The sequence below is a fragment of the Streptopelia decaocto genome (genome assembly GCF_964273445.1).
Source record: "Streptopelia decaocto genome assembly, chromosome: 18".
In the NCBI taxonomy this organism is placed as follows: Eukaryota; Metazoa; Chordata; class Aves; order Columbiformes; family Columbidae; genus Streptopelia; species Streptopelia decaocto.
The window spans coordinates 4,390,634-4,416,825 of NC_138673.1; the positions used below are offsets into that span (position 1 = coordinate 4,390,634).

The 26,192-nt window shown below is 45.0% G+C and overlaps 1 protein-coding gene across 8 annotated transcripts in view; it reads left to right on the forward strand.

Annotated features, from left to right (window-relative positions):
- The first annotated feature begins 1,171 nt into the window (after positions 1 to 1,171).
- The window catches only part of COL26A1 (collagen type XXVI alpha 1 chain), a 159,616-nt gene continuing 134,595 nt past the window's right edge, over positions 1,172 to 26,192 (forward strand). For all 8 annotated transcript variants that reach the window (XM_082068383.1, XM_082068389.1, XM_082068385.1 and 5 more), the window contains exons 1-2: positions 1,172 to 1,582; positions 23,956 to 24,078. In XM_082068383.1, the coding sequence (XP_081924509.1) occupies positions 1,431 to 1,582; positions 23,956 to 24,078 (275 nt within the window). In that variant the 5' untranslated portion in view covers positions 1,172 to 1,430. The remainder of the gene's footprint in view (positions 1,583 to 23,955; positions 24,079 to 26,192) is intronic.

Below are 26,192 nucleotides of genomic sequence, written 5' to 3' on the forward strand. Positions count from 1 at the left end.
AATGATAGTGACTGTTTAAAAACCTGGTGCCTCATTTGCAGTCTAAACTTGTCTGGTTACAGGCTCCAGCCAGGGGCTATTTATCTCTGTGTGCAGGCTCTGGAGGTGGGCACCATGGGGGAAGGGGTAGGTGCTCACGATGAACACAGCCGTTTTCCCGGTATCTTGTAGGAATTGTTTTCCAGCTGCAGAATCTCTCAAGGATCGTATTGCCCCTGAGGGGAAGAGGTCTCTGCCTTTGCAGAGCCTCACAGGGAAGCCCCAGGCTGCAAGGATACCCCAGTAAGATTTGTTTTCAGTGGTAAATCAGGGCTGTCTTTGCATGGTTGCACAAATGGTGAAGATGCACAGGGCTTACTGTGAGCTTGCAGGATCTGAGGGTGGAAAACTTAAAAGTTGTGTTGTCTTAGAAGTTAAATCCCTCCTTATGGTGTTTGGTTCAGACCAGTTGTTTTGTTGGTCAATAAGCCACAAAAGTTGAAGTCCCTCTGGAGCTGAGAGGGGGACCCTGGAAAGCCAGCAAATGGAGTCTGTGATACTGTCACCAAATGAGAGATGTACAAGCTCAAGGCCATCCTGGGTGCTCTGCAAAGGAGGTCTGTGTGATGCGGTGATAAAGGGTGTGCTTACTTGTGATGCCAAAACAAGCAGGATGCACACACTAAAGCAGGGATTACTTTTCTTCTGGTTACCTTGTGAATGAAGCATCTTAAAAATTTTAACTTTGTGTAACTTCTCCAGTGGAAAAGTGGCAGCAGGCACCAGTTTTCAGGTGTCTGGAGTGCAATGGGTTCCCCTCGAAGCGGCTCTTAGTTTAACTATCAGGGAGACACAAGGCTTGGTGATGTGTGTCAGTGATGTTTTGGGATGGGGCTCAGGCTCCTCCTGTGTGCTCCATGCCCAGAACCGAGCCTGGCCTCCCCACGATGCTGCTGCCAGCTCTGCCCGGGGTCGACGTGCTGCCCCGGGGCGGTTCGCGCCCGTGAGGGGCCCCGGCATGGCCCCAGGGTGCCTGGCCGCCTTCACCGACGGGGAGCCCCTTCGCAGCAGGGTCTGCTGCGAGGCCTGGCAAGGGTTAACGCCGAAACCCCACGCCCCCTTTGACGGAGTCGGGCCAACCTCGCCAAATTTGAAAAGGCATCCGGGGCTGAGTGTGCGCCCTGGGCGCAAAGAGCCGCGCTGGCCCCGGACCCCCTGCGCGGGCAGCAGCCGCCGCCGCCGGGGCTCGGCTTGCCGGGGCTTCCCTTGGGGAGCCGGAGCAGCGGTCCCTGTGTCCCGGGCACACCCTGCCCTGTAGTCCCCAGTCCCGGGGGCACCTCCGCGCCGTGGGATCCCGCCGTGACCCCGGCCGGGGGAAGCACGGTGGGGCCCCGCGCGTACCGTGTGAGAGGAAAAGGGGGAGGCGGGAGGAAAATCCTGTTCTTGCAAAAATGCGGTTCGCTCTTTTCTTGTCCTGGTGCTGCTGCCTGCATGGATGTGCGCTAGGGACTGGCTTCCTCTATCAATTCCCAGCATCAACCCTGCAGCACAACTACCCAGAGCAGAACTCGGGCTCGCCGGGCAGCGGCTTCGCCAGTCGCCGGTGAGTAAGACCGGGTCCGCCTCCCCGGCGAGGAGGTTGGGCCCCGCCGGCGGTTCCCGGGGGGGCAACGGGCACGGCCGGACCGAGGGCAGCGATCCCCGCGGAGGCTGCGAGGGGCTGGGAGCCGGGCTGGGCGGCCCCGTCCTCGGTGAGGCGGAGGGAGGCTCCGTACCTGCCCGCAGCGGTGTCCCTCTTTGGGCAGGGAGCGGAACGGAGGAGCTGAGCTTTGGCGAATTAAACCCTCAATCCCTCCCCTGTTCGCCTCCCCCGGTCCGTCCGGAGGGGAAGGTGGCTCTGCCGGCTCCGCGGGGCAGCGTGTACCCCGAAAACCTCCGGAACGGACGCTGATGATGCCGGCAGAGGGAACTGTTATAGCCCTCGGCTGCGAGGAAAAACTCAGCTTCAGCTCAACAAAGACGAGACCTTAATTACAGATGTCTTGTTCAAGAGCTGCAGCTTTCAAATAGCTCTTTCAAACCAAACCTCCCACTCTTCTCCTCTCCCCCCACCCCAAAGCAATTTCTTAGAAACTTAATGTAAATCAGTTTTGATTTACTGTATCTTGCTGCTTCAGTAGAGCAAACAATTTAGGCTTCTCCCCCTCCCCTCTGTTTTCTCTAGTTATTTCTCTAGAGGTGAAACAGCTGTTCAGATGAATGAGCCGCACTGTATAAAGTGAGAGAGTGGCTTAACTTGATTCCAGTTGTTCTTGAGCTTTTTTTTCTATTTTTTTTTTCCCTGAGATTGCCTTAAATGGGGACTTGGGAATTTAATATTCAAGGCTCTTCCATTCTTTTTTCCACCTCTCTTTCTCCTCCCCTTGCTAATGCCTACTATGCATGAATTATGCTGCTGTAGAGGAGGGCTTAAGTTAGGGCTTATTTGGGCTAGGAGCTGGGATAAGGCATCTACACAACGGATTTACATCGGCATGTCACAGAAGTACAGGAGTGGGTGCTACCCTTGTGCCTTGCACGGTTCTCACATATGGTGCATATTTCATCTCCAAGTGGGGGTGGTTTTGTTTGCTGGCCTGTCAAACAGGCCTCAGTCTGTAGGGGGTGTGATGTTAAACTACAGTAACTGTCAAAGGGCTCGAAACGGCAGAAAATTATAGGAGAGTAATGGGATAAACCTATCCCAGCTGGATCTGTTCCAAGGTACCCCCTTCCCAAAGCATGAGCTACAATGAAAACCACATGTCATTTGTCTTACGTATCTATTAGCCTGCAGATCTTTGTTCAGAGCTACCACGCTTACATGAGCGCAGACTGTGTCTCTGCTCACCAAAGACCTTCCCCAGTTCACGCTCTTGCACAATTTTCCCATGCCTCAGTTGTTTGGATAGCTGATGCTTTGTCAGGGGAACGTGTCCCTCTCCAAGTCTATAAAGTGCTGTATGAAACCATCTAAAGCTGATTTAAACAGTGGTGTTGGGAAAGCCGGTAGATTTTTCTTTTTTTTTTTTTGGTCCACTGGGCCTTTGCCATGTGAGAATATCTTATTCTAGTTTAAAACAAAGGGAGAAATAAAAATTTGGAGGGAAAAATTGCTGGTGGATGTTTTGAAATAAAAATTCAAGTGCTTAGTCAAATATCCCACGTTGAAGCAATCTTTGTATGTTTTAATTTCCCCTTGAGTGGTGGCATTCTGTTGTCGGCAAGTGTCGAACAACTTCACTTTATGATGGGAAAATCTGTGTGGGAAAACTTTAGCCAGTCCCAGTGTTGGACCTTTGCGGGGAGCCTCCTGCAGGGCACAGCTTCAGGTTGGGGTAGCTCTGCTTTTCTGTATTTAATATGGTGCTGAGAAGAATGAGACTATTTGCTCTAAAATCTGATTGATCTATGTTGGTGTGAAGCCTTTTTGGTTCAGGGGACTGGCTCAGGCTGGTATGAACTGTTGTCTGCGTTGTTCCCTGTCCCTTTTGCCATCTAAACAGGGGATCTTAGTAGAACCTGAAGTATGTGCAGCTCTGTCACATCGTAACTTGCTGGCCGGTGCTCTGAGGAGGCTGCAAAAGACACAAGATGGTAGGTAGGTGATTATTATGAATGGTACTACATAGCCATTCTCATTTTTTCTCCAGCCTTCCCAGTGAGTACTTCATCCAGTGACTTCTGGCACTTTACTTGGCTGGTGGTACCCAGAAATAAGCAGGCTAGAGCCTTGAAAGTTACTGCTGCAGCTCCAGTTTTGGGTGTGTTGCAGCACTTACTGAAGCAATGCTCTACAGCTGACATGTTTCCTTGATCCAGAAATGCCATGTTCCTGCCATTGTCTCTTTCTGTCCTTGATCAGCAAGTGAAGACATGATTGAACTGTCTGGGAATCTAGAATTTTTTTAAAATTAACTTGTCATAAAAGTTGTATTTCTCCAAACAAACAAACCAACAAACTACCAACCAAAACAACAACATAAAAGTTGTTGGAATCTTTTGTCTTCCACCTAGATAGAAAACCATTCCAAAATTAAGAGCTGATTTAGTGCTTGGTATCTGGGTTGCAGGCTGTCTGGGAGGTGGGCTTCTGAGGCTCTGCAGGCTGCTGAGCATTTTTTTCTGCAAGAAAACGAAGGCACTGGGCAGTGTAAAAAGCCTGAGGGGGGGTGGAGGCGAATTTGGAGGAAAAGGAGAATGTTCGCATCCTTCACAAAGAAATTGTGGAATGCTTGTTTCAGTGAAACGTTGCTTGCACTGTTTCATTTTCTAAAGTGGAAATTCTAGCTTCTGCTTGGTCGTTATTAGACCAATGATGCTTGCAGTCTGTATTTGCCTGTCCTTGGATTACTTTGAACTTCTGTAGGGGATGTGCAAGTAATATCGACTGAAATACAAGCAGCAGTATTTATTGGCATTATATATATCGTAGCAGCCTCACTATTTTGTTTGAAATTCGCATTCAGCTTGTGGGTTTCTAGCTTGCTACTGTGTTAAGGCAATGAGAATAGGAAGTGGGTCTTACCCAAAGCCTAAGAATGGAGGGGCTGTCTGCCAACCACCAACTGGGGTCCTCCAGACTTGGACATGAGAAGCTTTGCCAACCAAGTGAAGGGAAGCCGATTCGCATGCTGGAAGTAGCTTGGTTCTTGAAGAACTCCTGCATTTGTGTTAGTTGTCTTTGGAACTGGTGTTCTCCCAGCTTAACTTCTCATCCTGTTTTCCCATAGTTTCAAATCAGTCATGTGTCAAGTCTTTGTGAACTCAAGTGTGGGTCTCTCTACATGATATAAACCTGTTCTTCATATTAAAAGGTGATCTGTAAATCAGTATCCTGATTTCTGCAGTCTGAGTGCTTTCAGAACATGTATCTGGAGTTTTCCTGACAGTTGTCTGTTAATTCTTTCTTTACCAGAGAAAGATGGTTTGAACCTGATTTCAGCCCCAAATTCTAAATCTCTTGTGACTCTTAAGTGGGTGTGGAATATAAAACTATACATATTGGAGAAACATGCGTTTTTTTCCTTTTACTGACATGATCTTGCTTTCTGAGTCATTCCCTCCATCACCTAATAGTCTGTTCAGTGCCTGAGGTCTCTGGTTTTCCATGGTTTGCTGTGGACTGTGTGAGGATGTCAAGCAAGCAAACTGGGATTTGTGTCATGCTGAGTCCTCTGCACTAATTCCCCTTTGAAGTGCCCTGCCCAGGTAACCAGAGGGCAGAAGGTCATAAGCTCATCACCAAACTTGTGAAGTATCCAACATTTTTCTTTTTTTTCCTGCACTCTGCAGCCTTATGATCTTCATCTGACTTGTGGGGTTCAGTGCTGTAGCTTCACGATGCAATTAAAACAGGGAAGCCAATCATAGTATAAGGACATAGCAATGCTGGAATGGCTTTGAAATACCAGACGTGACCGTAGTTACTGCAGTAAATTGTATTCATTTAGGAAATCTCCTACTGTCTTGCCTTGCCATCTGCTTGTGTGAATCATTTCCTCTCATGTAGGTTACATTTTCCAGCTCTAGGAAGGAACAGGGAGCGGAGAGGCAAAGCAATGGGTGGCAGTGAACTTGTGCTCCCTTTGGATAAATTAACAAATATGTCTCTTTCAATAACTCTTATTTGTTCATTTTCTAAGAGCCGAGCTTGTTAGTGTGCTAAATTCCTAGTCGAAACATGTCAGGTTAGAAACTTCACAGCTTTGCTTGGGGGGAGCAGTTCTGTGACACTTGGATCGTAAAATATTTACTCATATCTTTGTTTTATTGGGCTGTATCTTGATAAAGGGGGAAAAATGAAGAACAGCTTTAAGATAATGATGAAAGACTGAGAGCACAGAGTGCTTTAGGTCTGCTGGAGTACAATAACGAGCCAGCTACTCCTGCTTCTTCCTGCATTAGACCTCTAGCATGTCTGGAAAGGTTGTTTGTGAAGCACAGACTACCTTTCCTGTAGGGTAATACTAGAATTCATCCAACCTAATTTCTGCAATATGCTCAAAGCTCTCAACTCACTCTTAATTACAGAGATGTAGACAGTGCTTAAACTTCATTTCACTGAGGCATAATGTTTATTTTGAGGCTTTGGAGCATAAAGCTAACTTGTGCCAACTTAGATATCACAGAGACTCTGTTAAGGATCGTAGCTACAAAAGTTAAGGAAAGCATATTGTTACTAACTGGGTTACTGTCCTGCTATTTTTCAACTTTGTATATAGTTGAATAATATTAAAGCTCTTGCTTAGTGTGTTCGTGCACAATGTGGCACTGATTGGAATTAGAGTTCTTAACACTACTACAACAAAAGAAGAAGAAAGGTGGGAACTGTGACACTATTCCTGATTGCTTTGTTTCCTTATCTCCTTTTTAGTAAGAAACAATTATTTGTTGACTTGCACTTTATTGCATGGAATAACATGGTTTAGATGTTTTGGCTGGTTTTGACAAGTTGAATTTTCTCCTCCTCTTGGAAATGAACAGATGTGTATGTAAAGAGTGTGCTTGGGTGAGAGTGTTGCCTGTCATGTTTAGGCCTGGCTATTTGAAAATAATTGAATGTTTTTGGGAGGACCAATAAATAGGAAGCTATTTCAGGTTTGAGCCTCCTTTTCAGCCTATAAAGCAGGGAAATCTTAGCTTTGTCAAAGAAAAAACCTCTCCCATCTGTTTAGAAATGGCTTTCACTCAGAGGCCCACAGAATGGATGATGAAGGCAGCTTCATAGTGTTTCGTGTTTGGGACAAATCGGTTTCCTCTTACATATCCATGTGGTTTATCTGGAAAAGGGAATCTGCCACTTAAAATCCTAGTAGTTGATCTTGAATCATCTTTGAAGCTGAGAAGGCTGTCTGTGAGCTTCTCTTTCCCTTCTCTGTGCTCTGCTGTGTGTCTCCTGCCTGTCCTGTGTGAGCTGAGTAAGGCTGTTGTTATGCAGTCACCTTCCTTTGTGCGGAGCAAACAAACCATCTGCAAAACTTTAAAGCTAATGCGAGGTACCACTACATAGAAATGCATCTGTTCATGTCCAATCTTGACATCAGGTTATGTAGTCAGATGTCTTTTTAATTGGTTCCAACTTTTTCTGCCCCTAGGAACTGGGTGGAAGTGATATTCTTTGCAGTATTTGCACTAGATACAAGCATGTGTTTGCTCAGAACATCTCAGAAATGTCAGTACAATGAAATCATGAGGCAGGGGAATATCCTCCTGGATGTGGTCATGTAACCAAATTGTGCTGAGTCTGTAGAGCTAAGAATGGGTCCGGTCCTGTTTCTTCTGGGTCCTTCTCCCCCCCTTTTGTTGTTTTTGATATATGTGTGCTCTAGAGGGGATTTGGTTTTGATTTGGCAGATGGTCAAGACTCTTGATTCCTGCTTTTCACTTCTCAGTGGAATAAAAAGATCAAGTGTGTAGGGTGGGAAGAGAGTGCCTCAAAGGCAGTGTAGGCAAAGGTATTTTATGAAAGATACATGTTGCATGTGAGGGCAGTTTTGGAGATGGATGCTGTAGAAGTGAGGAAAGGGATGCAGCAAATGCGATTGCAGGACCTGAGTACTACGATCAGGGGTCTTCTTTGTGATAAACTGGAATAGGATGCTCCTTACCCTGTGCATGTTGGATGTTATGAGTTGTTTAGGACTAAGAAAAGGCAGCAGTGGAGGTGTTAAAGGAGCTAAATATTCCTTTTGCCCTGTTGTGATAACCTTGTGAGATGGAGTTGCTCAGTTAAGGCACTGCACAAAAACCTCCCTTTTGTCCTTGGCTTGTTTTGTGCCTGGGGTCAACCAACATCTGCTTTTTCCCCACAGGACTCTGCTCATCTAGCCATTCAAAAGTGTGGTGCTGGGAGCTCTCAGCTTGGTTTGAAATGCTTCTTCTCATTGCGAAAAGGCTCGGGGCAGATGGGCTGCTGCGGCGGTTCGCATGACATAACGTCTCCGCGCTGAGTCTGCCATTGGCCTGGTGCTGCGGTGCTTGCTGGGGTGTGGTAGCCCTGAACGGAAGGGCAGACATTTCTTTTTTGCTCTGTGCTGCTTAGCCCTTATTAAACTCAGATGTTTCTAACCCCTTTCCTCCAGGCTCTCATTATTGCTGTAAACACAGAGAGCACAGGGAGCTTTTTCAAATCCTCATTTGAGGCAGTGATGGGTGACAGCTCTACCAACAGGTCTCCAGTGTGCCTGTGTGTGAAGGGGGGTTGGCATGTATTTAACACTCAAACCCAGGGAGATTTCTGCTTGTGTTTTCCCTAAAGAAAAAGACTTTTTCCAAATCTGATGCCACTTCATCCTGCTTCAGGTTGCTTGGCTTCCTGGCTTTCTTCTGGGGAAGCAGAAGGAGGAATCGGGCAAAAACTAGTCTGGTTTCTGCTGCCCTGCTCAATGTGGCCTGTCTGGCTGCTTGTATCATTGCTCTATCTTGCACAAACTTTGAGCTATTTGCATTTTCAGGTGCCAGTGAAAGTGATACCAGCTAAAATAAGGTTTCTGTTACTGTGCTACGAAGATTAAAAAGGGTTTCCTAGAAGAAAACGCTTAGATCTGGCTGTCAGCAGCTTTGTATCTCAGCTGTATCTGTTCCAGATTTACTGTGTGGCTCAGACAGAAAGTTGTTCTTCAGCTTTTTGTGACAGGAGAGAGAGAGGAGAGACTGCCATGGTAACAGGATCTTAGGTGCTTTCTACCTGTAAACTGCACTTCACACAGTGTGAGCTACCATACCCCTGCAGGGGATCTTATGAATCCTCGGTATCGCTAAATATAAGCTATTAGCTGAGGTGTAACTAGGCTATTTATAGTCTTCTTACACTCAGTTCTGCGATGAAGTATGCTTTGCAAATCTACTCACGTGTCTCAAATATCTGTCTATTTAATATCATTCTTCTTTGAGCTGAGAAACTCTTGGCCCAGTGAGGTACCAGAGCTGCTTTGTGCACAACATCTGGCTTGGTAGAAGCTGTGTTCCTGCGAGATGTCTCAACATCTCTGCAAGATCATCTGTGTGACTTGTTCTTGTGGCATTTTTGCCTGTGACTCTAGTCTTGTGTGCCCTGTTGTAAATTGAGCTAAAGATCCTAGTTCTGAACTGTGAGGAGCTAAGCCAGATGTTGGGAATATCGTTGCCATTTTGATGCTGTATTTAGTCAGTGGATGCTGGATTTTCTTTTGGAAATCTGGGCTATCCTAAGGCATTTGAAGGGAAGGGAGCCTGTTGCAAGGTTCTCGAAGTCTGGTCCCTTGAATCTCTGGCTTGGTTTAAATTGCCCTTCAAGAATTTCTGGTGCCTGGGAGGTACAGAGAGACTTTCTCATTTGGTACTCTACATCCCCAAGAAAACACCAGTTAATTAGTGGTCATTGCAGCTTTGAGGTGAACTTTATAGCTGTAGGTTCATTCAAAGTAGCATAAAATGGCAGCAATCCTGAGAACCAAGCTGTCAGCTTGTGTCTGTCATTGGCACTAGCAGTACAGGACAGAGAAAATCTGATACGCTTAAGCTTCAGTATTTCAACATGGCAAACCCCACTAACCTAAACAGTGAGGGGGAAGCCGCATTCTTTGCTATGCCTAATCTCTGTATTTTGTTAAACATGCATTCCTGCCAGAACTTTATTGGACAGAACAATAGTGACCAGCTGGGCAAGTGACCCTGGCTTTTCTGGTCGGCAGAGGAATTCGGCATCTAAGGAGTTTGGATTCTCATGTGCAGCTTAAAGTGATCTGGATTTAGTTGCTTTTAATTATCAGCTGGCTGATTCAGAAGGCTTTGTTTTCTACCCTTTTTCCCAAGAAAAAGACCATTCCCTCAAATGCTTAGTGTATATTCTGTAGAGCAGCACAAAGTCTGGGAACTGAGACTTTTAAGTTTTTTCTCTTTTCTTTCCCCTAAATAAAATGAGAACAGTAATACTTCCCTTCATGTAAGGGAAGGCTTTGGGGAATATTTCATGAGGGTGTGGTTAGATCTTAGAGGGAAAGCTGCAGAATCCACAGTCTTGCATGTGAATATATGCAGAAGTTTATAATAAATCTATGAATGATAATACTTGGCGCTTGCATAAACTTCCACTCTTACAGAATAGAGGTCGTCGTGCTCCCTGTTTAATGCACTTCTCTGAGCCTGGATGACTGAAATTAGTCTTTGGGAGTTGGTCTTTGCAGAGAAGGATTTAGTTTGGAGGGCAAGTTGAGAGGTGGGAGAGGCTGAACAGCAGCGGAGGGTCGGGTGATGCCGCAGACTGTGGAGTTTTCTTCTCTGCAGCCGCAGCGGGAGGCTGAATGTGTAACATACCTGTGGAAGCAACAACCAGAGCTACCAAACAAATACCAGTCTATGAGCAAAGGCAGGTCTGGGCTGCAATGCTGCACATGTTCTCTGTTCCCTTGCAGGGTCTGATGTATAGCAGAGAGCAAAAAGGCAAATTGGCTCTGTAGGATGTTACAGCGCTTGGCTTAATGCTGCTGTAAGTCAGTGTAACCTGCAGCAAAATATATAGTTTCCCTGCAGTGTATTTCAGGATACAGCACAGAGCCAAATGGTTTAAAGTATCGCACAGTAAAATGCCGTCTCTTGGGCCACTGTTACTGGAAGTCACTAATGTATATCACAAATGATACAAAAATTTTGGATTACAAAGTTGTAGGAATTCTTAGGCTGTCGGGCTGTGGATAAGCTTTGAATAAGTGCACACTGCAAGCAGAAATAATAGGATCCCATTTTGCCAAGCACCAGAAAAATACTTGAGCCCTGATAGTGTAATTAAAAGTCTGCTAAAACCCTTTCAAGATCTCTGTAACCAAAACTCATTGGAAATTTATTGCGAGGGCCACAGCAACATATTCATTTGCTTGGGTAATGTCCTTTGAAACAATCAAGCTCTATAATTATGTTCGTCAGGCCCTGCCAAGTGGTTATTGGCTTCTGAACCAGAAGTTTTTCAAAGGAGCTTCTCTAAATGACTACAGAATTTTGCCAAAAGCAAACTTAGAGCCCCCAGGTACCTTTTGGAGGAATCACTGCGTAACCTTTAGGAAGGTTAAGGATGAAACTGTCTGCACTGGGTGGGAAGAGAGGAGGTAATGGGGAAATTACAGGAATCACCACAACTCATCCCTTGAGCTGAATGCAACTAGAAACTAGATTGGTTTGTATCAAACACTTCAGCTGGTGTCCTGATTGAGCCTGCGAGTCACCTTGTGTTACAAATAAAAAACCAGCTGTGAGTATCTGAGCATCTCTGTGGACACAAGGCTCACTTTGCAGGGCACCTCCATAAGCTCTGATGTGTGTGGCTATGTTGTGTGTTTGGGGTTTTTTTGTGTTTAACACTAAAAAGCCAAACAACTGAAAAAAGAAACCCCACAAAAGCCAACACCAAACCCCACAAAAGCATTTGACAGGAACCACGTGCTTCCCCAAATAGCTTGTGGCTCAGATATTGCCAGCAATAATTGAATAAGTGAATAGGCTGTTCCCATGGACATATCAACAGCAGGGGGATACAGTTCAATAGTAGTTGTTCTGTCAGTCCATGCTCTGAGGTTCAACCACCTTTTTGATTTGTGTATGTGAGAATCGTTTCAACTGAAACTTATACCAGGTTTTTTCTGCTGCAAGAAGCACATGACCCGACTCTGTCCCAGCCATTTAATTTGACATTCAGCACTGATGTGTACACTGGGTGTTGGTGTTCAGTGATTCAGCTTGTGCATGGCATCCCTATACGCTTGCTTGTAAAAAAGGGCAGCTGTCTTCAATGGATTTGCCTTGAATTTGCTGCAAGCTTTTGCAAGTAGTATGTGTCTAAAAATGGCATGTGGGTGTACCTAGTGTCAGTCAGTGCTGCTTTGCATGTGTAGACTGAGGCTTTTCTCACCAGTGACTCTGTTCCCAGCAGAATCCCAGAATGTCAGGGGTTTGAAGGGACCTGGAAAGCTCCTCCAGTGCAATCCCCCCATGGAGCAGGAACACCCAGATGAGGTTACACAGGAAGGTGTCCAGGCGGGTTGGAATGTCTGCACAGAAGGAGACTCCACAACCTCCCTGGGCAGCCTGGGCCAGGCGCTGGCACCCTCACTGTGAAGAAGTTTCTTATATTTAAATGGAACCTTCTGTGTTCCAGTTTGTACTCATTGCCCCTTGTCCTATCATTGGTTTTCCCTGAGAAGAGCCTGGCTCCATCCTCCTGACACTCACCCTTTATATATTTATAAACATTAATGAGCAAGGGATGCTTGTGAATTCTTTGCTTTAGGAAGATGGAGCATTTGCTCGCATGAATTTGCACCCTTACCGAATTTGTGGTTAAAAGGCTGTTGTGGAGTCTTCCACTTCAGCTTGGTGGAGACAGCTGGGTTGCCCTGCCCTGTCCTTTTGCACTGGCAGGTAATTTTAAACTTTGACAACAACCAAAAATCCTCTACAAGTCCCCTTCTAATGGAGGTTGCCATACTTAAAATGCCCACAGAACAGGGCAGTGATTTTTCTGGCTAAATGTCTGTATCTCTCCTTCGGACCTCCCGCTGTCCCCTCTCTTTTGCTTAGTGCTGCTTTCTCCCCATCAGATTTCCCACGTGTGTACTCGGGAATGTTTCAAGGCAGTGTTATCATTCCTAAGGAATCTACTGTGCGTGCACAGGCTACAGAGGGTTTTTTTTCGGCTGTTATTACTTGGCCAAATCAACCCCATTTTCCACCTGGATACCGAAATATAGATCTCCTCCCTTAAGGCCGTCTCCCTTCCAAATAGAGGCTTCCAAAGCACCAAGGCACTAAAGCGGTTTCTTAGATTGCTCAAGAATTTTTTAATAATAGGGAAAGGTGTTAGTGTTTCTATTCACGAGAGAAAGGCTTAAAAAAATAAAGTTTTTGGTTTTTTTCTAATGAACAAACTAGATTGCAGCACGGTTTAAAAGATTACAAATAATTGTTCTTGGCTAGAAATGAGGTATGGAGACTGCTTCCAAAACCAGTGAAAGCTTAGGAAGGTGTGTTAAAAGCAGAAGAACCTTTTAAATTGAAAATAGGTAGTTAGAGTACTTTGTTACTAGATGTCTTTACACAGTTGATCTACGGACAGGTATCAAAGTGAAGCGGGCTCTGTGTGATTGAAACGTTACACCGTCTGCTGAAGAGTGAGTTTAAAACTTGATGAGGCAATACAGAGTGTTCACTACTGGGGTTTGGGACTACTGTGTGCAGCAGAGCTCATGTACAGCAGTTGCTATGTAGTTATATTTTATGGCATTGGACCGACTCAGTGTAAGAGTGGGAGGCTGGAAAAAGGTGAAAAGGAGGTTGCTGGTATAGTGGATTATTGTGTGGCTGGAACTGCCGCATCCAGGCTGTGTTATATTCACAGGGAGCTTTGAGTGAGGCTTCCACTTTGTGCAGAGAAAGCGTTTTGAAGGGGCCTGTGAGCAGCAACTGGGAAGTGTTTTAGGCCAATTCATTACTGCATTTGGGTGGGCACTGGGAATGACTGGCTTGAGAGGGAGACAAGGAAGGGAAAGATGCGATCACCTAACCAGATGGGGGAGTGGACATGTGCTTTTAAGGGTATTGCTAGTTGATGATTTTTGAGAGTTTTAGGCTGTGTAAGTAGGAATCTATTAACCTTAAAGCTATTGAGACATCCTCCTGCCTCAGCTCACCATCTCTGTTCTCTCTCCCAACGTGCACTTGAATCAAAACTGACTGTTGTAAAGGGCAAACTCAGCTTTCTGATCACACAACAGATCTCAGTTTTGATGTTCCTACTTCCCTACACATGAAACTCCCATGGGTGTGACTGGAACAATAGGATTATTTTCCAAATTATTTTTTATTGTAGTAACGCCCAGGACAGCCTGGTGCCAGACATGGCAGACATGGAATAAAAAGTTTTCAATTTAAATAACAAATTAACACACAGGCTTGGGGTTTTGTTTTTCGGATTGATTAACACTTTGAATACCCAGGCAGAGTGGTTTTGCAAGGCTTGGTTTTTACTGAACTGGGCCTCATGTGGCTCATCTTAGGGGTCTCTGAGCTGGGCAAGCAGAAGACAACCTGCTTTATCTACTCCATGCAGCACAACCTGGTGTTCAGAATGACCTGGCATATCAGTAGAGCAGTTACTGGAGAAAAGTGCTTTGCTCCTGGAGTACAGGTCTGTTGGCAGGGCACACCTGTCCCCCAAAAAACCTTCCTGGAGCACCAGCTTGTCTCAGACCTAATGGAAATGCTGGCTGATGGGTACCTGAATTTCAATTGTCTTGCTGAATGCAAGTGGCTGACCTGACAAATAAGAAAGGGAAAAGGGGAATTGTGGATCTCAAAGCAATATAAATAGATGGATTTGTCAAGACTGGCTGATTATTTAGAATCATCTCTTCCAGCAGTGGAAACATTAGAAAGCTGTGGGGTTTTCTTGCATTACAGCAAAGGCTGTTTCTTTAGCAGTTTCAATGAGGATGTTGTCACGTCTGGCTGTTTGTAGGGCAGTCACCTGAAACAGAAGTGATGTGGAATAAAGCTGAGCCTGCGTGCTTACTGTGACTTCACCCTAGGAAGAGGTCCCCTTGGGTTGTGAAATCTGGTTCCTGACAATGATGTGCAATCACGTTGGTAGGTAACTACTCTAGAAAGGTCTGCTGCATAGTCCCTTGTATACCGGAACACACAAACTCCTTTTCAAGTTGCAGAACAAACTGAAGACCTAGACCGAATGAAGTGATCATAATGTGTTACAGGAAAAGAGTGCAGGCGGGTGAAGGAAGTGTTGCTAGAAGAGTTCTGGGTTTTTACCTGACACAGCAGTCTGTGTACGTATTTCCAGTTGTATCCTTATGCATCTGAATCTGATGCTCTGTTCTGCTTGTTGATGCCTTTTTGGGCCCACAGGACACTGTTTTGAGTGTTGAAATAGCTCAGGAAAACAAATCTGTATACCCTTAAAGAGAAAAAGCAATGTTTTGTCTGTGGGATCTTCTTCAATATGCTTTTTGGCTATCAAAAGGGTGTACCCGTCTCAAATGATAGTAATGTTTCTACTGTTCAGTGCCAGGAAAAACCTGAAACATGGCTGTTACATGGGCAGATTAACCGTATGCAACTAATCAGAAGCAATGACTTGTTTGTGCCATCCTATTTTTTTTTTCTTTGATATGCTCAGTGCTCTCCTTTTGACATTGCCTTTTGTTCTCGTTGTAATTTGTGGCTTTTGGTGCCAGTATAATGCTAATGAAAAACACGCCTTCATTTAGGCAGAGTCCCTGTGTTCCTGTCATGCATGTGGCTTTCATTGCTGCTTGTAAGTGCTGTGATTTTGGCAACAGAGAGCTGAATGCAAGGCACAAAGATGCACTGTTGTCTGTTCAGAGCTCTGTAAGCAAAAAAAATAAATTCAGAAGCAAACCCTGTTCAACCCTTGCAGACTCACTGTTGGTGCCTGCAGATACAGGCCCTGCAGGGCTACGTATGTCATTTGAAGGAGATGCTGAAAACCAGCAGGAGCCTGATTTGTCTGTTTTGGAGGACTCAAATTGTGTGAAGTGTCATTTAGTTAGGATGCAATGTAGCAAGGGGAATTAAAGACAGCTATGGGTACTGACTTTATGGATGGTGGAGGAGACTCTGTAGCTGTAACAGGAGTGCTAGTAAAGCATAGGGTGCTGTTAGAGGGTTGCTAACTCCTTATACTGGTTTTCTTAATGTTTTTTTCTCTGCAGAGGTTTTAGGGACAAGCAGGCCATGTATGAGAGTCCTGGTTTTCCACTTACAGTTCCCCCTTCACATCTTGCTAACTCAAAGTTACGGTTTAGTTCTGGATGAATTTATGTTGGCACAAATGTAGAGGGTACTGACTTTGACAGTAGTCTTGTAGTTCAATGAAGATCAGGGCCACTGTCTTCAACTTAAGCACTTCTAGATCAGATCTTCAGAGGAGGACACACAAGTGCCAGATGTCACTTTTGAGCACAGGGTTATATTTTAGACAAATAGTCATTATTCTAAATCCCAGTTCTAATGCTTTCAATCAAGGTCTTACGAATATTTTCTCCTTAACCTCACCCTTCCCCTCAAGGTCAGGCTTTCTAGGAATGAGCAAACCAGTACCACGGATGTATTTGCAATAGGAAGATAGGAGACCTACCTACAGCCAGGTTATCCAGCTGTGCAAAAATGTTTAGACTCAGGTTCTTCTTTTGAAAGGCTCTAATTCAAGGAGCTTTCATGTTTCAAAAATGACACAGCTGTAATTGTGCATGATTTCCACACTGCGTGGATATTGAATGCCAAATTCCATCAAGTCAGTCTAATTTAACAAAGACAGATTCCATGGATATTTTTGTACATTTCCTCTTTCCTCCCTCTGTGAATACTGGAAACTCCCGTCCTCTCATTGATTGTGATAAGCTTGGGAGAGGGAGCAGCAAAACAGTTCAGTGCATAGAAGAATGCCTGTAAAAGCAAAGCACTTCAAAGGAGTGAACCCTCCTTTTATTTCCGAGCGCTCAGTCATGGACTAACCTCTTTCATTTTCATGATGAAGGTAATTATGGTTTAGGTCAATCATTGGTTTGATTCAGCTGGAACATGCCACTAGCAAATTCAGAGGACCTGGGTAGTGGGTATAAATCAGAGGGACTTTATGCTATGGAAGTACTTCTTGTACCTTCTCACCTCTTTGCCCTTATGCATGCATAAACAGATACAGAGGGGCATGTAGTGAAGACGATTAATTTATTTCTGATACTACCTGCCAGCTCAACCTTTAAGTCTTCATCTACCTCTGTTATATTTTGCATTTATATTAGTGCTGATATAGAATCAAATGAATCAAGCATGTGTAACAGATGAGAACTATCATCTTCAGAGCCCCTCCTTCGTTAGTTACAGCTCTTGGAAGGTGCCCTGTGAATGAGGTGGGGGATTGGAAGAGAAGAGGAATGGTCTCATGGCTGAGGAAGCTGAATGTTGCTCTGGGGAGCTGGATTCTCTCTTTGTCTCTGAAAAAGAGATGCACCTGCAGCTCCATAACCATTTGGCTATTCTGCTTCTAGGCTTTTAATAATTCCAGTAGGGAGAGGTTTTCCCCTTAACCCCTGTAACTTCAATGGCTGCAGAAGGATAAGGCAAAAGTTTGTGCGGTTTCCTATGAACTGAAGTGGTAACACTGCTTGGAAGGTCAACCGTGCACACAACAAAGCAAGGAAAGCACAGTTAAATGCGCTTGGCTGCAGAACTTGCTGAAGATTAAAGCTGTTGTGCAGACTGAGCTGTGTTTTCCTCCTAAGGTAAAGATTCCCCTAGGACTCAACTCCCTCCAGCAGTCTCTGATAATCCACTTTGTGTGGGAAAACTCAAGACTGTTATTGGCAACTGAGTATGTGAAGTGCACTAAGCACTGTACATATTGCCCCTTGGGGAAGGGCTATGCTATTGGGAGGTACCTAGATAAATAGTCCCATCTTACTCTGCTAGCCAGAACTTATTTTTATGGCCACTTTTTTCAGACTCTTTCTGGGGGACGTGGTGGTGTGTACAGAAAGACTGGACTTCCTTCCAGTCTTTGTCTGACCAGCACAGCAGAGCAGGAGACCTGGAACTTGTCTTATTCCTGTTTGTGCCTCTGGCTCTCTGTTGCTTCAAATGGCTGCTGCTGTCTGGCCTCAGAAACACCAGCAGTCTTCCAGTTTTATTCGTTTCCCAAAATGAATGGGCTGTTACAGATTTTTCTCCCTTTTTCACAGGAGTCGGGGTAACCTCTGTTAGTGACTATGAAGTACTCAGTGGGAGTAAGGCATGCGTAAAACATCAATATTGACAACAAGATTACTGTTGCTTGTCATGTCTTCTGACTTGCAGACCTCTTAAAACTTTGTAAAAGAAGAGCAGACTCTGCTTTGAACTGAACCTTGCCATCATACGCTTGGGTACAGGCACCCCCTTGCCCCTGCCAGGTGGTCTTTCATGGATTCCTTAGCAATAGTCCCTCAATCTACAGGCCTCAACCAATCCATCAGCTCTGAACATTCTAATATTGTGGAAACTGCTGCTCACAATTGAATTTTGCAGCTGGGTCTCTGCTGGACAATGAGCTGAATGATGGTCTTGGATCCTAAAACCTATTTACCTGGTCAAGCACAGGAGAGACTTAAGCCCAACTTGGTTTTTATCCCAGATTTCTGGTAATATGTGATTGGACTGTTTCCCTTTTAGCCACACCACAGCAGTAAGACTAATCTGGTCACAGCCCAATGAATTAGCTGGTAAATTTTATCATGATGAGAGTCAAAGCCCATTCAGGGAGGTGTGTATTTGTGAATAAGGAAGGGAATAATGTAGTTATGTAGAACTGGATGGTTCAGAAAGAGATACCCCAGAGAACCTGGCAGCCTTTGGAGCTGGATTTCTTGGCATGTAGAAGGCAACTTCTGCTCCTGGCCTCAGTGGAGTCTACAAATAAAGAACCCCTCCTAATGGTGGGCTCCAGCACACAATGTATGGATTGCTGTTCTGGCAAAGCTAGGGGAATGCCATACTATTTACACAGAGAAAAGGGCACAGTTTGCTTTCATGGAGTCAGGATTGCGACTTTTTCCCAGTGAAAGTCAGTGACCTTCTGATTTTATTGAAATTCCTCTCTAGGATTGCAGGGAAATTGATAGCTCCAGTGAAAAATGTTATGAGGAAACTTGGGGAAATCTATCTAGTTAGCAAAACACTCCTACTGTTTTCTGTGCCCTAAACGCTGATCTCTGCTAAGTATAACACACAGTGTGTTATCCTTGTGGAAACAAAAAGATAATTCAGTGCAGTTGTTTACACAGCACGGAGCTTTAGGGCAAATCATGAGCATCAAAAATGCCAACCTTATTGAGAAATTCTGCGATATTGGGAGCAGGAAGGGGCAATTCTTGCTTAAACACATGCAACAGGTGCTGATGAAACAATCCTGTGTGTAGAAGTCTGTGTGGGTTTGTGGTTTGGTGTGGTGGTGTGTTTTTTGTTGGTGTGGTGGGTTTTTTTTTTTTTGTCTCCCAGAAAGACTTTGCTTCTGTCTTGGCTACTTAAGTCTTGGTGATCTGAGCTTTTGTGTTGTACCGTGTGGCATGTGCTTTCATCGGAAGTACTAAAACCATAGTAAAACTGCATTTTACTTGGCTCTACCACAGCATAAATGGCTTTGTTCGGAGTCTAACTTGCAGGATTGTCTCTGCTGAAAGTGCAGCTTTTCACGGTAGTAGGAGCATGGTGTGTTTGTTATAAGGCCATGGATATCTGGAGTTGTAGCCGTGTCCTTCAGTCCAGTGAACACATCAGCCCCAGGGCCCTGTATGTGGGAGGTGCTGCCTGCTGTAGGTCTGGCCTTAACCACATGGCAATAAGTCGGTTTTGCGTGTAGAGCTGGACTGTTGTCCCACTGAAAGAAGTGATTAGGCAAGAATGTAGCCGCTTTCATTTTCAAGTTGCGTGCTCCTGATTAAACAGGCTATTTGCAGAGTCCTGATCAGTGCAGCCTGGTGGTTTCTGACGTTGTTCAGTTTGTGATTGCTTGTCCAGTGAAATGAAGCCTACAAACAACCAGTTGGCTTTTTTCTTGAAAACCCCTTAGAAGGTCCTTCAGGGACCCCCAGGATTCTGACAAGCTTGCATAAAAAGCCAGCAGTTTGGACTAGGAAAGACACAAACCAGAGCTTTGGGGATGGCTCTGTGAGTTTGTGGTGTGAGGCTTTCTAGGTGTTCACAGTATATGAATTGGCAGAGGGATCCTTTGCACGTTCCCTTTGAGTGATGGGCTCAGGAAACTGTCCTGTGCAAATCCACATGGTGAGGAGGAAGGAAGGGGAAGCTTGTTGTCTGTCAGTCTCTTCCCATCCATGAAATGATTGCTCTAAGTTAACTCAGTCATGCTAGCCAGGAATTGAGCTTTGATATGTGAATATATTGCTGTTCTGGAACTTACAGTATTTTAACTTATTTGTTACCTTACCCTTCTCCCCCCTCTGCAGTTGCTTTTCTCTCTTTCTGTACAATTACAGGCTGTATAGACATCCAGAATCCCCAGGGGATGAACTGTGCATCCAAACAAAGCTTCTGAAGGGGTGCAGCAGGTTCAGAAAGCCAGTGTGGTGCAGAATATGGCATCTGCCTACAGGGGTAAAATGCAACTCAAGCTCCCTGCGTAAGTGCAGCTGCCCTTTGAGGTCCTCTCAGCCTGCTCCATGCACACTCTGGGCACTTAGGATTTTGTGTCCCCTCCTATGCCCAAGTGCCTGAAGTTGCCCATCACCGCTCTTGTGGGGTCAGCAGAGTGGGGAACTCCCCGCATCTGCTGAGGGAGGGGTCTGTTTAAGCTCAAACCAGTAGTTTTTAGAGTATCTCCAAATGGATGCAAACTATTGAGTTTGTTGCCCTGTTTAACCTGAAATGTCCACAGTAACATCCCAACCTGGACAGTAAATATGATTGGATATCTGCTGGCATCAGTACTTGGATTCTCTCTGGAATAACATGATGTCAGCAGTCATCAAGACATGAGATCTTGGTCTGTAGCTCTGTACCAAAACTGTCTAAATCAGTAGCTTGCAGGCCACAGTCAGCAGATCCTCACTTGTTCATGAAAATCTTCCAAGAATTTAAACAGGGTGTGAGAGGGCAGCATCCCTTTGGGAAACAGATAGGGAAGCTTGACCAAGCAAGACTTGCCTGTAAGCAAAGCAGTGGAACAAAGGCCAATTCCGTGAGATGCTGTGGGGCACCGTGCTAAATGTGCTGGTGATGAGCATGCACGAGATCTGACAGACCCAGCCCTAAAGGAGCTGCTATTTGGATGGTTTTGTTTGCTTGGTTGGAATATTCTTTTCGAATAAGCAGCAATATATTTTCTGCCATCCTGGATGCATGCCAGTAGAAGTCCTAAACATTTCTTGCTAGCATCTGTGTATAATATAAAGGGTCATTTATAGTCTCTGTAAGCCATGATGGGGCCTTTCGTCACTTTGTCTGAAGCCTGCTTGCATTCTGGAGATTGTTCTTGCTGACTTTTGGCTTGCAAAGAGAAATCTCGGGGTGGTTTTGTCTGGCTGTTGTAGTGACTTTGCTATTATATCTACAGTGAGTCCCAAGCTATGTATCCTAATGCATCTCATGATCAACTCTGCTGTCTTTGTCTCACCTGCTTCTGTGCCACAGTAAAACACCTAAAAGCTGCATTTGTAGGAAAAATGTTTGGTTTCTTCCCCCAGCAACATGCAGGGTTCTCTCCTACTCACTGTAGTGTAGGAGCAGCTTTACCTCCAAGCGCTGCCTGAGGCTCTGTCACTAGATTGTGACAAGGTCTGTTCAGCATCTCTCGCTTCCAGGAAAGGCTTTTGCAAGGAGAAACGACAACTTGACTGCTGAATTCCTTGGACTTGGAAGGGGATGTGTGTACCTGAACAGATTATTCCAAGGACTAGGTAGAGCAAAGGTGTGAGAGATCTACTCAGAAAACAGCAATTTTGGACTTGTTTGGAAAGAAAAATCTGTGTGTGTGCTGGCAGCACCCACTGAATAAAAGCCCTGGCAAGAACAACTTTGTAGATAGCTTGAAATGATCAACCTTTCTGGCAGTTTCTGACATAGGCACCTTGCACAGTGCCACCTGTTTAGCTGCAGATCCACAAAAGTAGAGCTAGGCTCCCCAGCTGGTTGAAAATAATCCTTGAAGGAGCAAGATGATGTTACATCTGGGTCTGTGCAAGGGAAAGCAAAAGGGAATATCAGTTAGTTTCCAGTTTTTCTTTAGGAGTTGCAATTTGGAGTTGCCATTATACATTAACCAGAGCAGATAGGCTGCCAGATTCCCTCTGGCAGTTGTGCAATCTGCCTCTTCTGTGTTGTGCCAGGGTGCGTGGTGCAGTTTGTCTTTGTTCACCTTCCCACCTCATTTGCCTTCAAGAATATGAAGCTCTCTAGTTTCAGCATCAGGTATGGAGGGATTTTCTTGCAATGCAGTGTATTTTTTATTTTTTTTAAATCTGACACAAGGTGCTTTATGTGTACCCAAGGAAGTGGGACAAGTTGTCTCAGAAACCCACCAAAATCAGTGTTAGAGTGAAATGATCAGGAGAGGATGATCCAGCTCCACACCATGGAAACAGTACTTCTTCCCAGATGACTCTGTGATAACTTAGTTGTCACATTTCCAATCTTTAGCTCCTGTCTTTGTGTTTCTTGTGGTTTTGCTCCCTGAACTTTCTGCAGAAGTTGTGTTAAGCCTGTTAAAGGATCTGCTGTCATTATGTGATCTGAAGCTTTGTTAGTCTTTCACCCCCTGTTTTTTGCCCTTTGGTTCTATGATGTAGATATTAGTAGAGATATTTGAATGTCTGATCCCTATAAATACACCACACATCTTCAATAAATCTGAGAGAAGAGATTCTCTAAGACCTCCCCACCAGCCTGGGAGGCACCTGAGATGCAACTGTAGTCTGTGCTTCCCGATGAGAACTGCAAGCGGGTTTATGGTGAACAGGAGCAGTGTCTGCAGGGAAAGCTGAGGGGCTGGGTGGGAAGCCGCCCCCTCTCTGGGTGCCCCTGCTCACCCTCCTGGCCGTATCGAAGGTTTGGTGAGCAGTTTGCTGGCCCCAGCTTGCCCATTGTGGTCTGCAGCGCTCGGCTCAGCCGCTGGCATGTGTGCCTCCTATTCATGGAAATGAGAGTTACCCAGAGAGCAGGGAGCCTCCTGCAGAGATAGGAGGAGAATCCAAAAAGGAAACAAAATGCAACAAATGCTGTAAATGGCAAATACTGGAAAAACTGAACTGTCGTGGGGAAGGTGGGTGAGGGAAGGAGGAGAGGATGTGTAGACGGCTGCTTCCATTGTGCAAGCAGTTTGGTTTTTGGTGTGTGAGCTTGGGAAGCCACTGTGATACTTGGAGAAGACGGGATTGACTGTACTGGGGGCTCTTGCTTTAGCGTGGATGGGATGCAGGACTCTCCTGCATGTGCAGGAAGCGCTGACACAGGCACTTTGTGGGTTTTGGAGCACAAGCTGGTGTTTCCACTTCCCATTAGTGACTACAGGTCTTATCCCAAATCACTAGAAAAGCGGCTCTCGAACCTGTTAACTACGCTGAGATACAAAAGCAGAAATGTGAACCAGTTTTTGGCAAGTATGAATCATGTTTGCAAGAGGGAAATGAAAGTATCTTTCCTCCCCTACTGCCCCAAGCACAACACCGGAACCTAAAAACATATTTTTCAGAGAAGATGGAAAGGGTCTATGGGTCCTGATTCCCAGGGCTGACACTGCTGCTCCTACCTTCTTATATATGCTTTATGGTGAGGAGATCTCTCTTGTTTTCATATGAGACAGCATAAGACAGTAGTCCCCCCTGTCCCCTGCATTTGTCTTGCCCATTTTTAGACTGTAACATCACCAGGACAGCAATATGACTTGTTTGGCACCCAGCTTGTTTGAGCCTTGCTGATAATGAGCTCCACCACACCAAATAGCAGAATTTTCCAACTCAGATGTTGTTAACAATGTTGGGAGGCTGGGGCATGATACCATAATGAGCAGGATGAAATTGAGTCTAGTACAATGGGAACTGACTATCAGGAGATTTGGAACTTTTTTCTTTTTTTTTTTCCTGAAGTCCTATTGTTTATGATAACTAACAGAACTAAATCATGTACTGTAAAACTCTGGCCTCTGAGGACCGAGCAAGGGGCGTTACTGGGTCTCTTGTGGTTCAGGCTGGCAGAAGCAGGGAATCTTTCTGCAGCTATTGGGAGGGGAGGGCAGGGTGAGAAATGAAGACTACAAGTTAGACTCGCTATGGCTGGCAGAAGAAACAACCCCACCCCTAGATACTTGGTCTGTTTTTACTGCAGTCTGTTATACGTTGGTTCAGCTTGCTGTCTTACTGGGGCTAATGCTGTCCTTTCTCTCTGCAGGCATTGGTGTCACTATACAGTTACGCGGACGGTTTCCTGCCAGGTGCAGAATGGGTCAGAAACAGTCATCCAGCGAGTTTATCAGAGCTGCCGGTGGCCAGGACCTTGTGCCAACCTAGTGAGGTAAAAATCTTCATGTCTTCGTGCCCAGATTTTCCAGCACTTCTCATTAAATGGATTAGTTTTCGAGTACTGCATAGAGGATTGAGATCGGTGCCTCAAATGTGATACCTCTGGTGGTGTAACTATAGAATGCCACTGGTGTTATTTGCAGAGTAACCACGCATGCAGGTAAGTGTAGCATGGGGGACAAGCTACAAAAAACAGTTTAGCTTAGGTTGTAATGCCAATTTGTACTTCATGCAGGAGGCGGCTGCTAGTCAGGCATGAAGCTCAATAAATGTGAAGTCCAACAGAGTGTGGTGTGACTGAACAGGGTTGGAGGGGATGCTGGACAAATGGCACTGTGTGGCTTGTTGGTATTGGGTCCTTGTACTTGGGTTTTTAAGAGAAATGTGAACGACATACACTGGGAAGCTTTGATCGAATCACAGAGTATCAGGGATTGGAAGGGACCTCAAAAGATCATCTAGTCCAGTCGCCCTTCCAGAGAAAAAAAATAATCCCTTGCAGCTGTTGATGGACAAAGGTAATGTGCCTTCTGCCTTTTAGAGTGGAATTTCCTTACAGCACTCCTGCATCTCACTGTCCTTTATAGACATGCACATAAGCACAATGTCCCCTCTCCCCAGAAGAGAAACAGAGATGAGAGACTGTGACTTGTCAAAAAATTGCCCCAGGTTTGCTGTTAGCCTCCTTTACCTTTCAGTCATATACGGTCTTGGGACTTACCTACATTTAAGGAGGAAGAAAAACAAGCAAACAAAACACCAAACCAGCCAAACAAAAAACCCAAGCCACATGTGAGATAGCTAACCCCACCTACCACCTTTCCTTGTGCAAAGTGACTTTGTATTGTTGAGCTTTGCCTTCTCTGAAAGACATTCTCAGAGCAGAAAGAGCAGAACAGTGTTACCCACCCATCTGGGAATTGGTGCAAAAAAGCCATTGTGCTCTAAATTTACACCTAATTTCTATAACAATTTCCATGTAGACAAGCCCATAATGTGGCTCACAAAGCTTAGTCATTATATTGCTATTGTTACCAGTTCACCCACAGGACACTGATTGAGGTCCTCTTGTAGTTGATAATCTACCCAGAATTTGGTTGAGCTGCACACTTAAATACCCAGAGATCCACCTTCCCAATCTGTTCTTGCAAGTCTTCATCTGGAATTCACATTTTCCATGTGGCAGTTACCACAGTTGTTTCTTTAGTTTCCACTTGGCCAATGGTCAGTCTAAGGTTTTTCGCTTGTAATATATCTGCTTTGGTGTCTCTTTGGTCTTGTTTTACGCAAGGCTGTGGTTGAAACACTTAATATTTTACACTGTCATGGCCAAACTTCTGTTGAAGCTTTTTAATTTCCCAGACTTTTTACACACATAATTGCCATTAGAAACTTGCGAGCTTTCACCTTGTCTCCTAAATGTGCCAAAAAATTTGCTTATTTTTCCTAGTTAACATAACTTTAGTTCCATAAGTACCAAACAATTGATCATGTTACTAGAAAAAATCCTTTTTGTGGGCTCCTGCAGTTACTCATATACATGGTTTCTTACATTGTTAACCCAGAGACTTTAAGAGTGGAGTGTGCTGTTGTGACATTGTTATTCATGGAACATTTTCAGCTTCAAATGTAGTTTGGTTCATTTGCCTGACGAGTCCAATTGTTTGGAGACAATGCAGAATGGCAACAGACTTCTCAATTTTTCTTTCCATGTGAAAATATCATGGAAAGAAGCTGGGGTTATTGATATTTAAGATCTCAGTTGGTGAAAGCTCAACTGATGGGAGCTGTGTTTCTGGAAGATGATCACCGTGAAGAAGCCTACCAGAAGAGATGGGAGGCCTCTGATGCTCTTTTCCCTTTGCAAGTGGGACGAAATGCAAACAAAGTGAATGGCAGCATTTCCAGGAAATGACTGTGCTGTCTGTCCTCTAATCATGCGTCATATGACATTCTTGCATGAAGTAGAGAAAGACCTTGGACCTCTTTTTCCCAAGAACCTCCAGAAAGCTGCTGACAAATGCTGGAGCCCACCAAGTTATCAACAGAGGTAAAGCAGGAATGGCGTGTGCTGGTTCCTGATTGTTTATTGTGCTGCCACTGTAT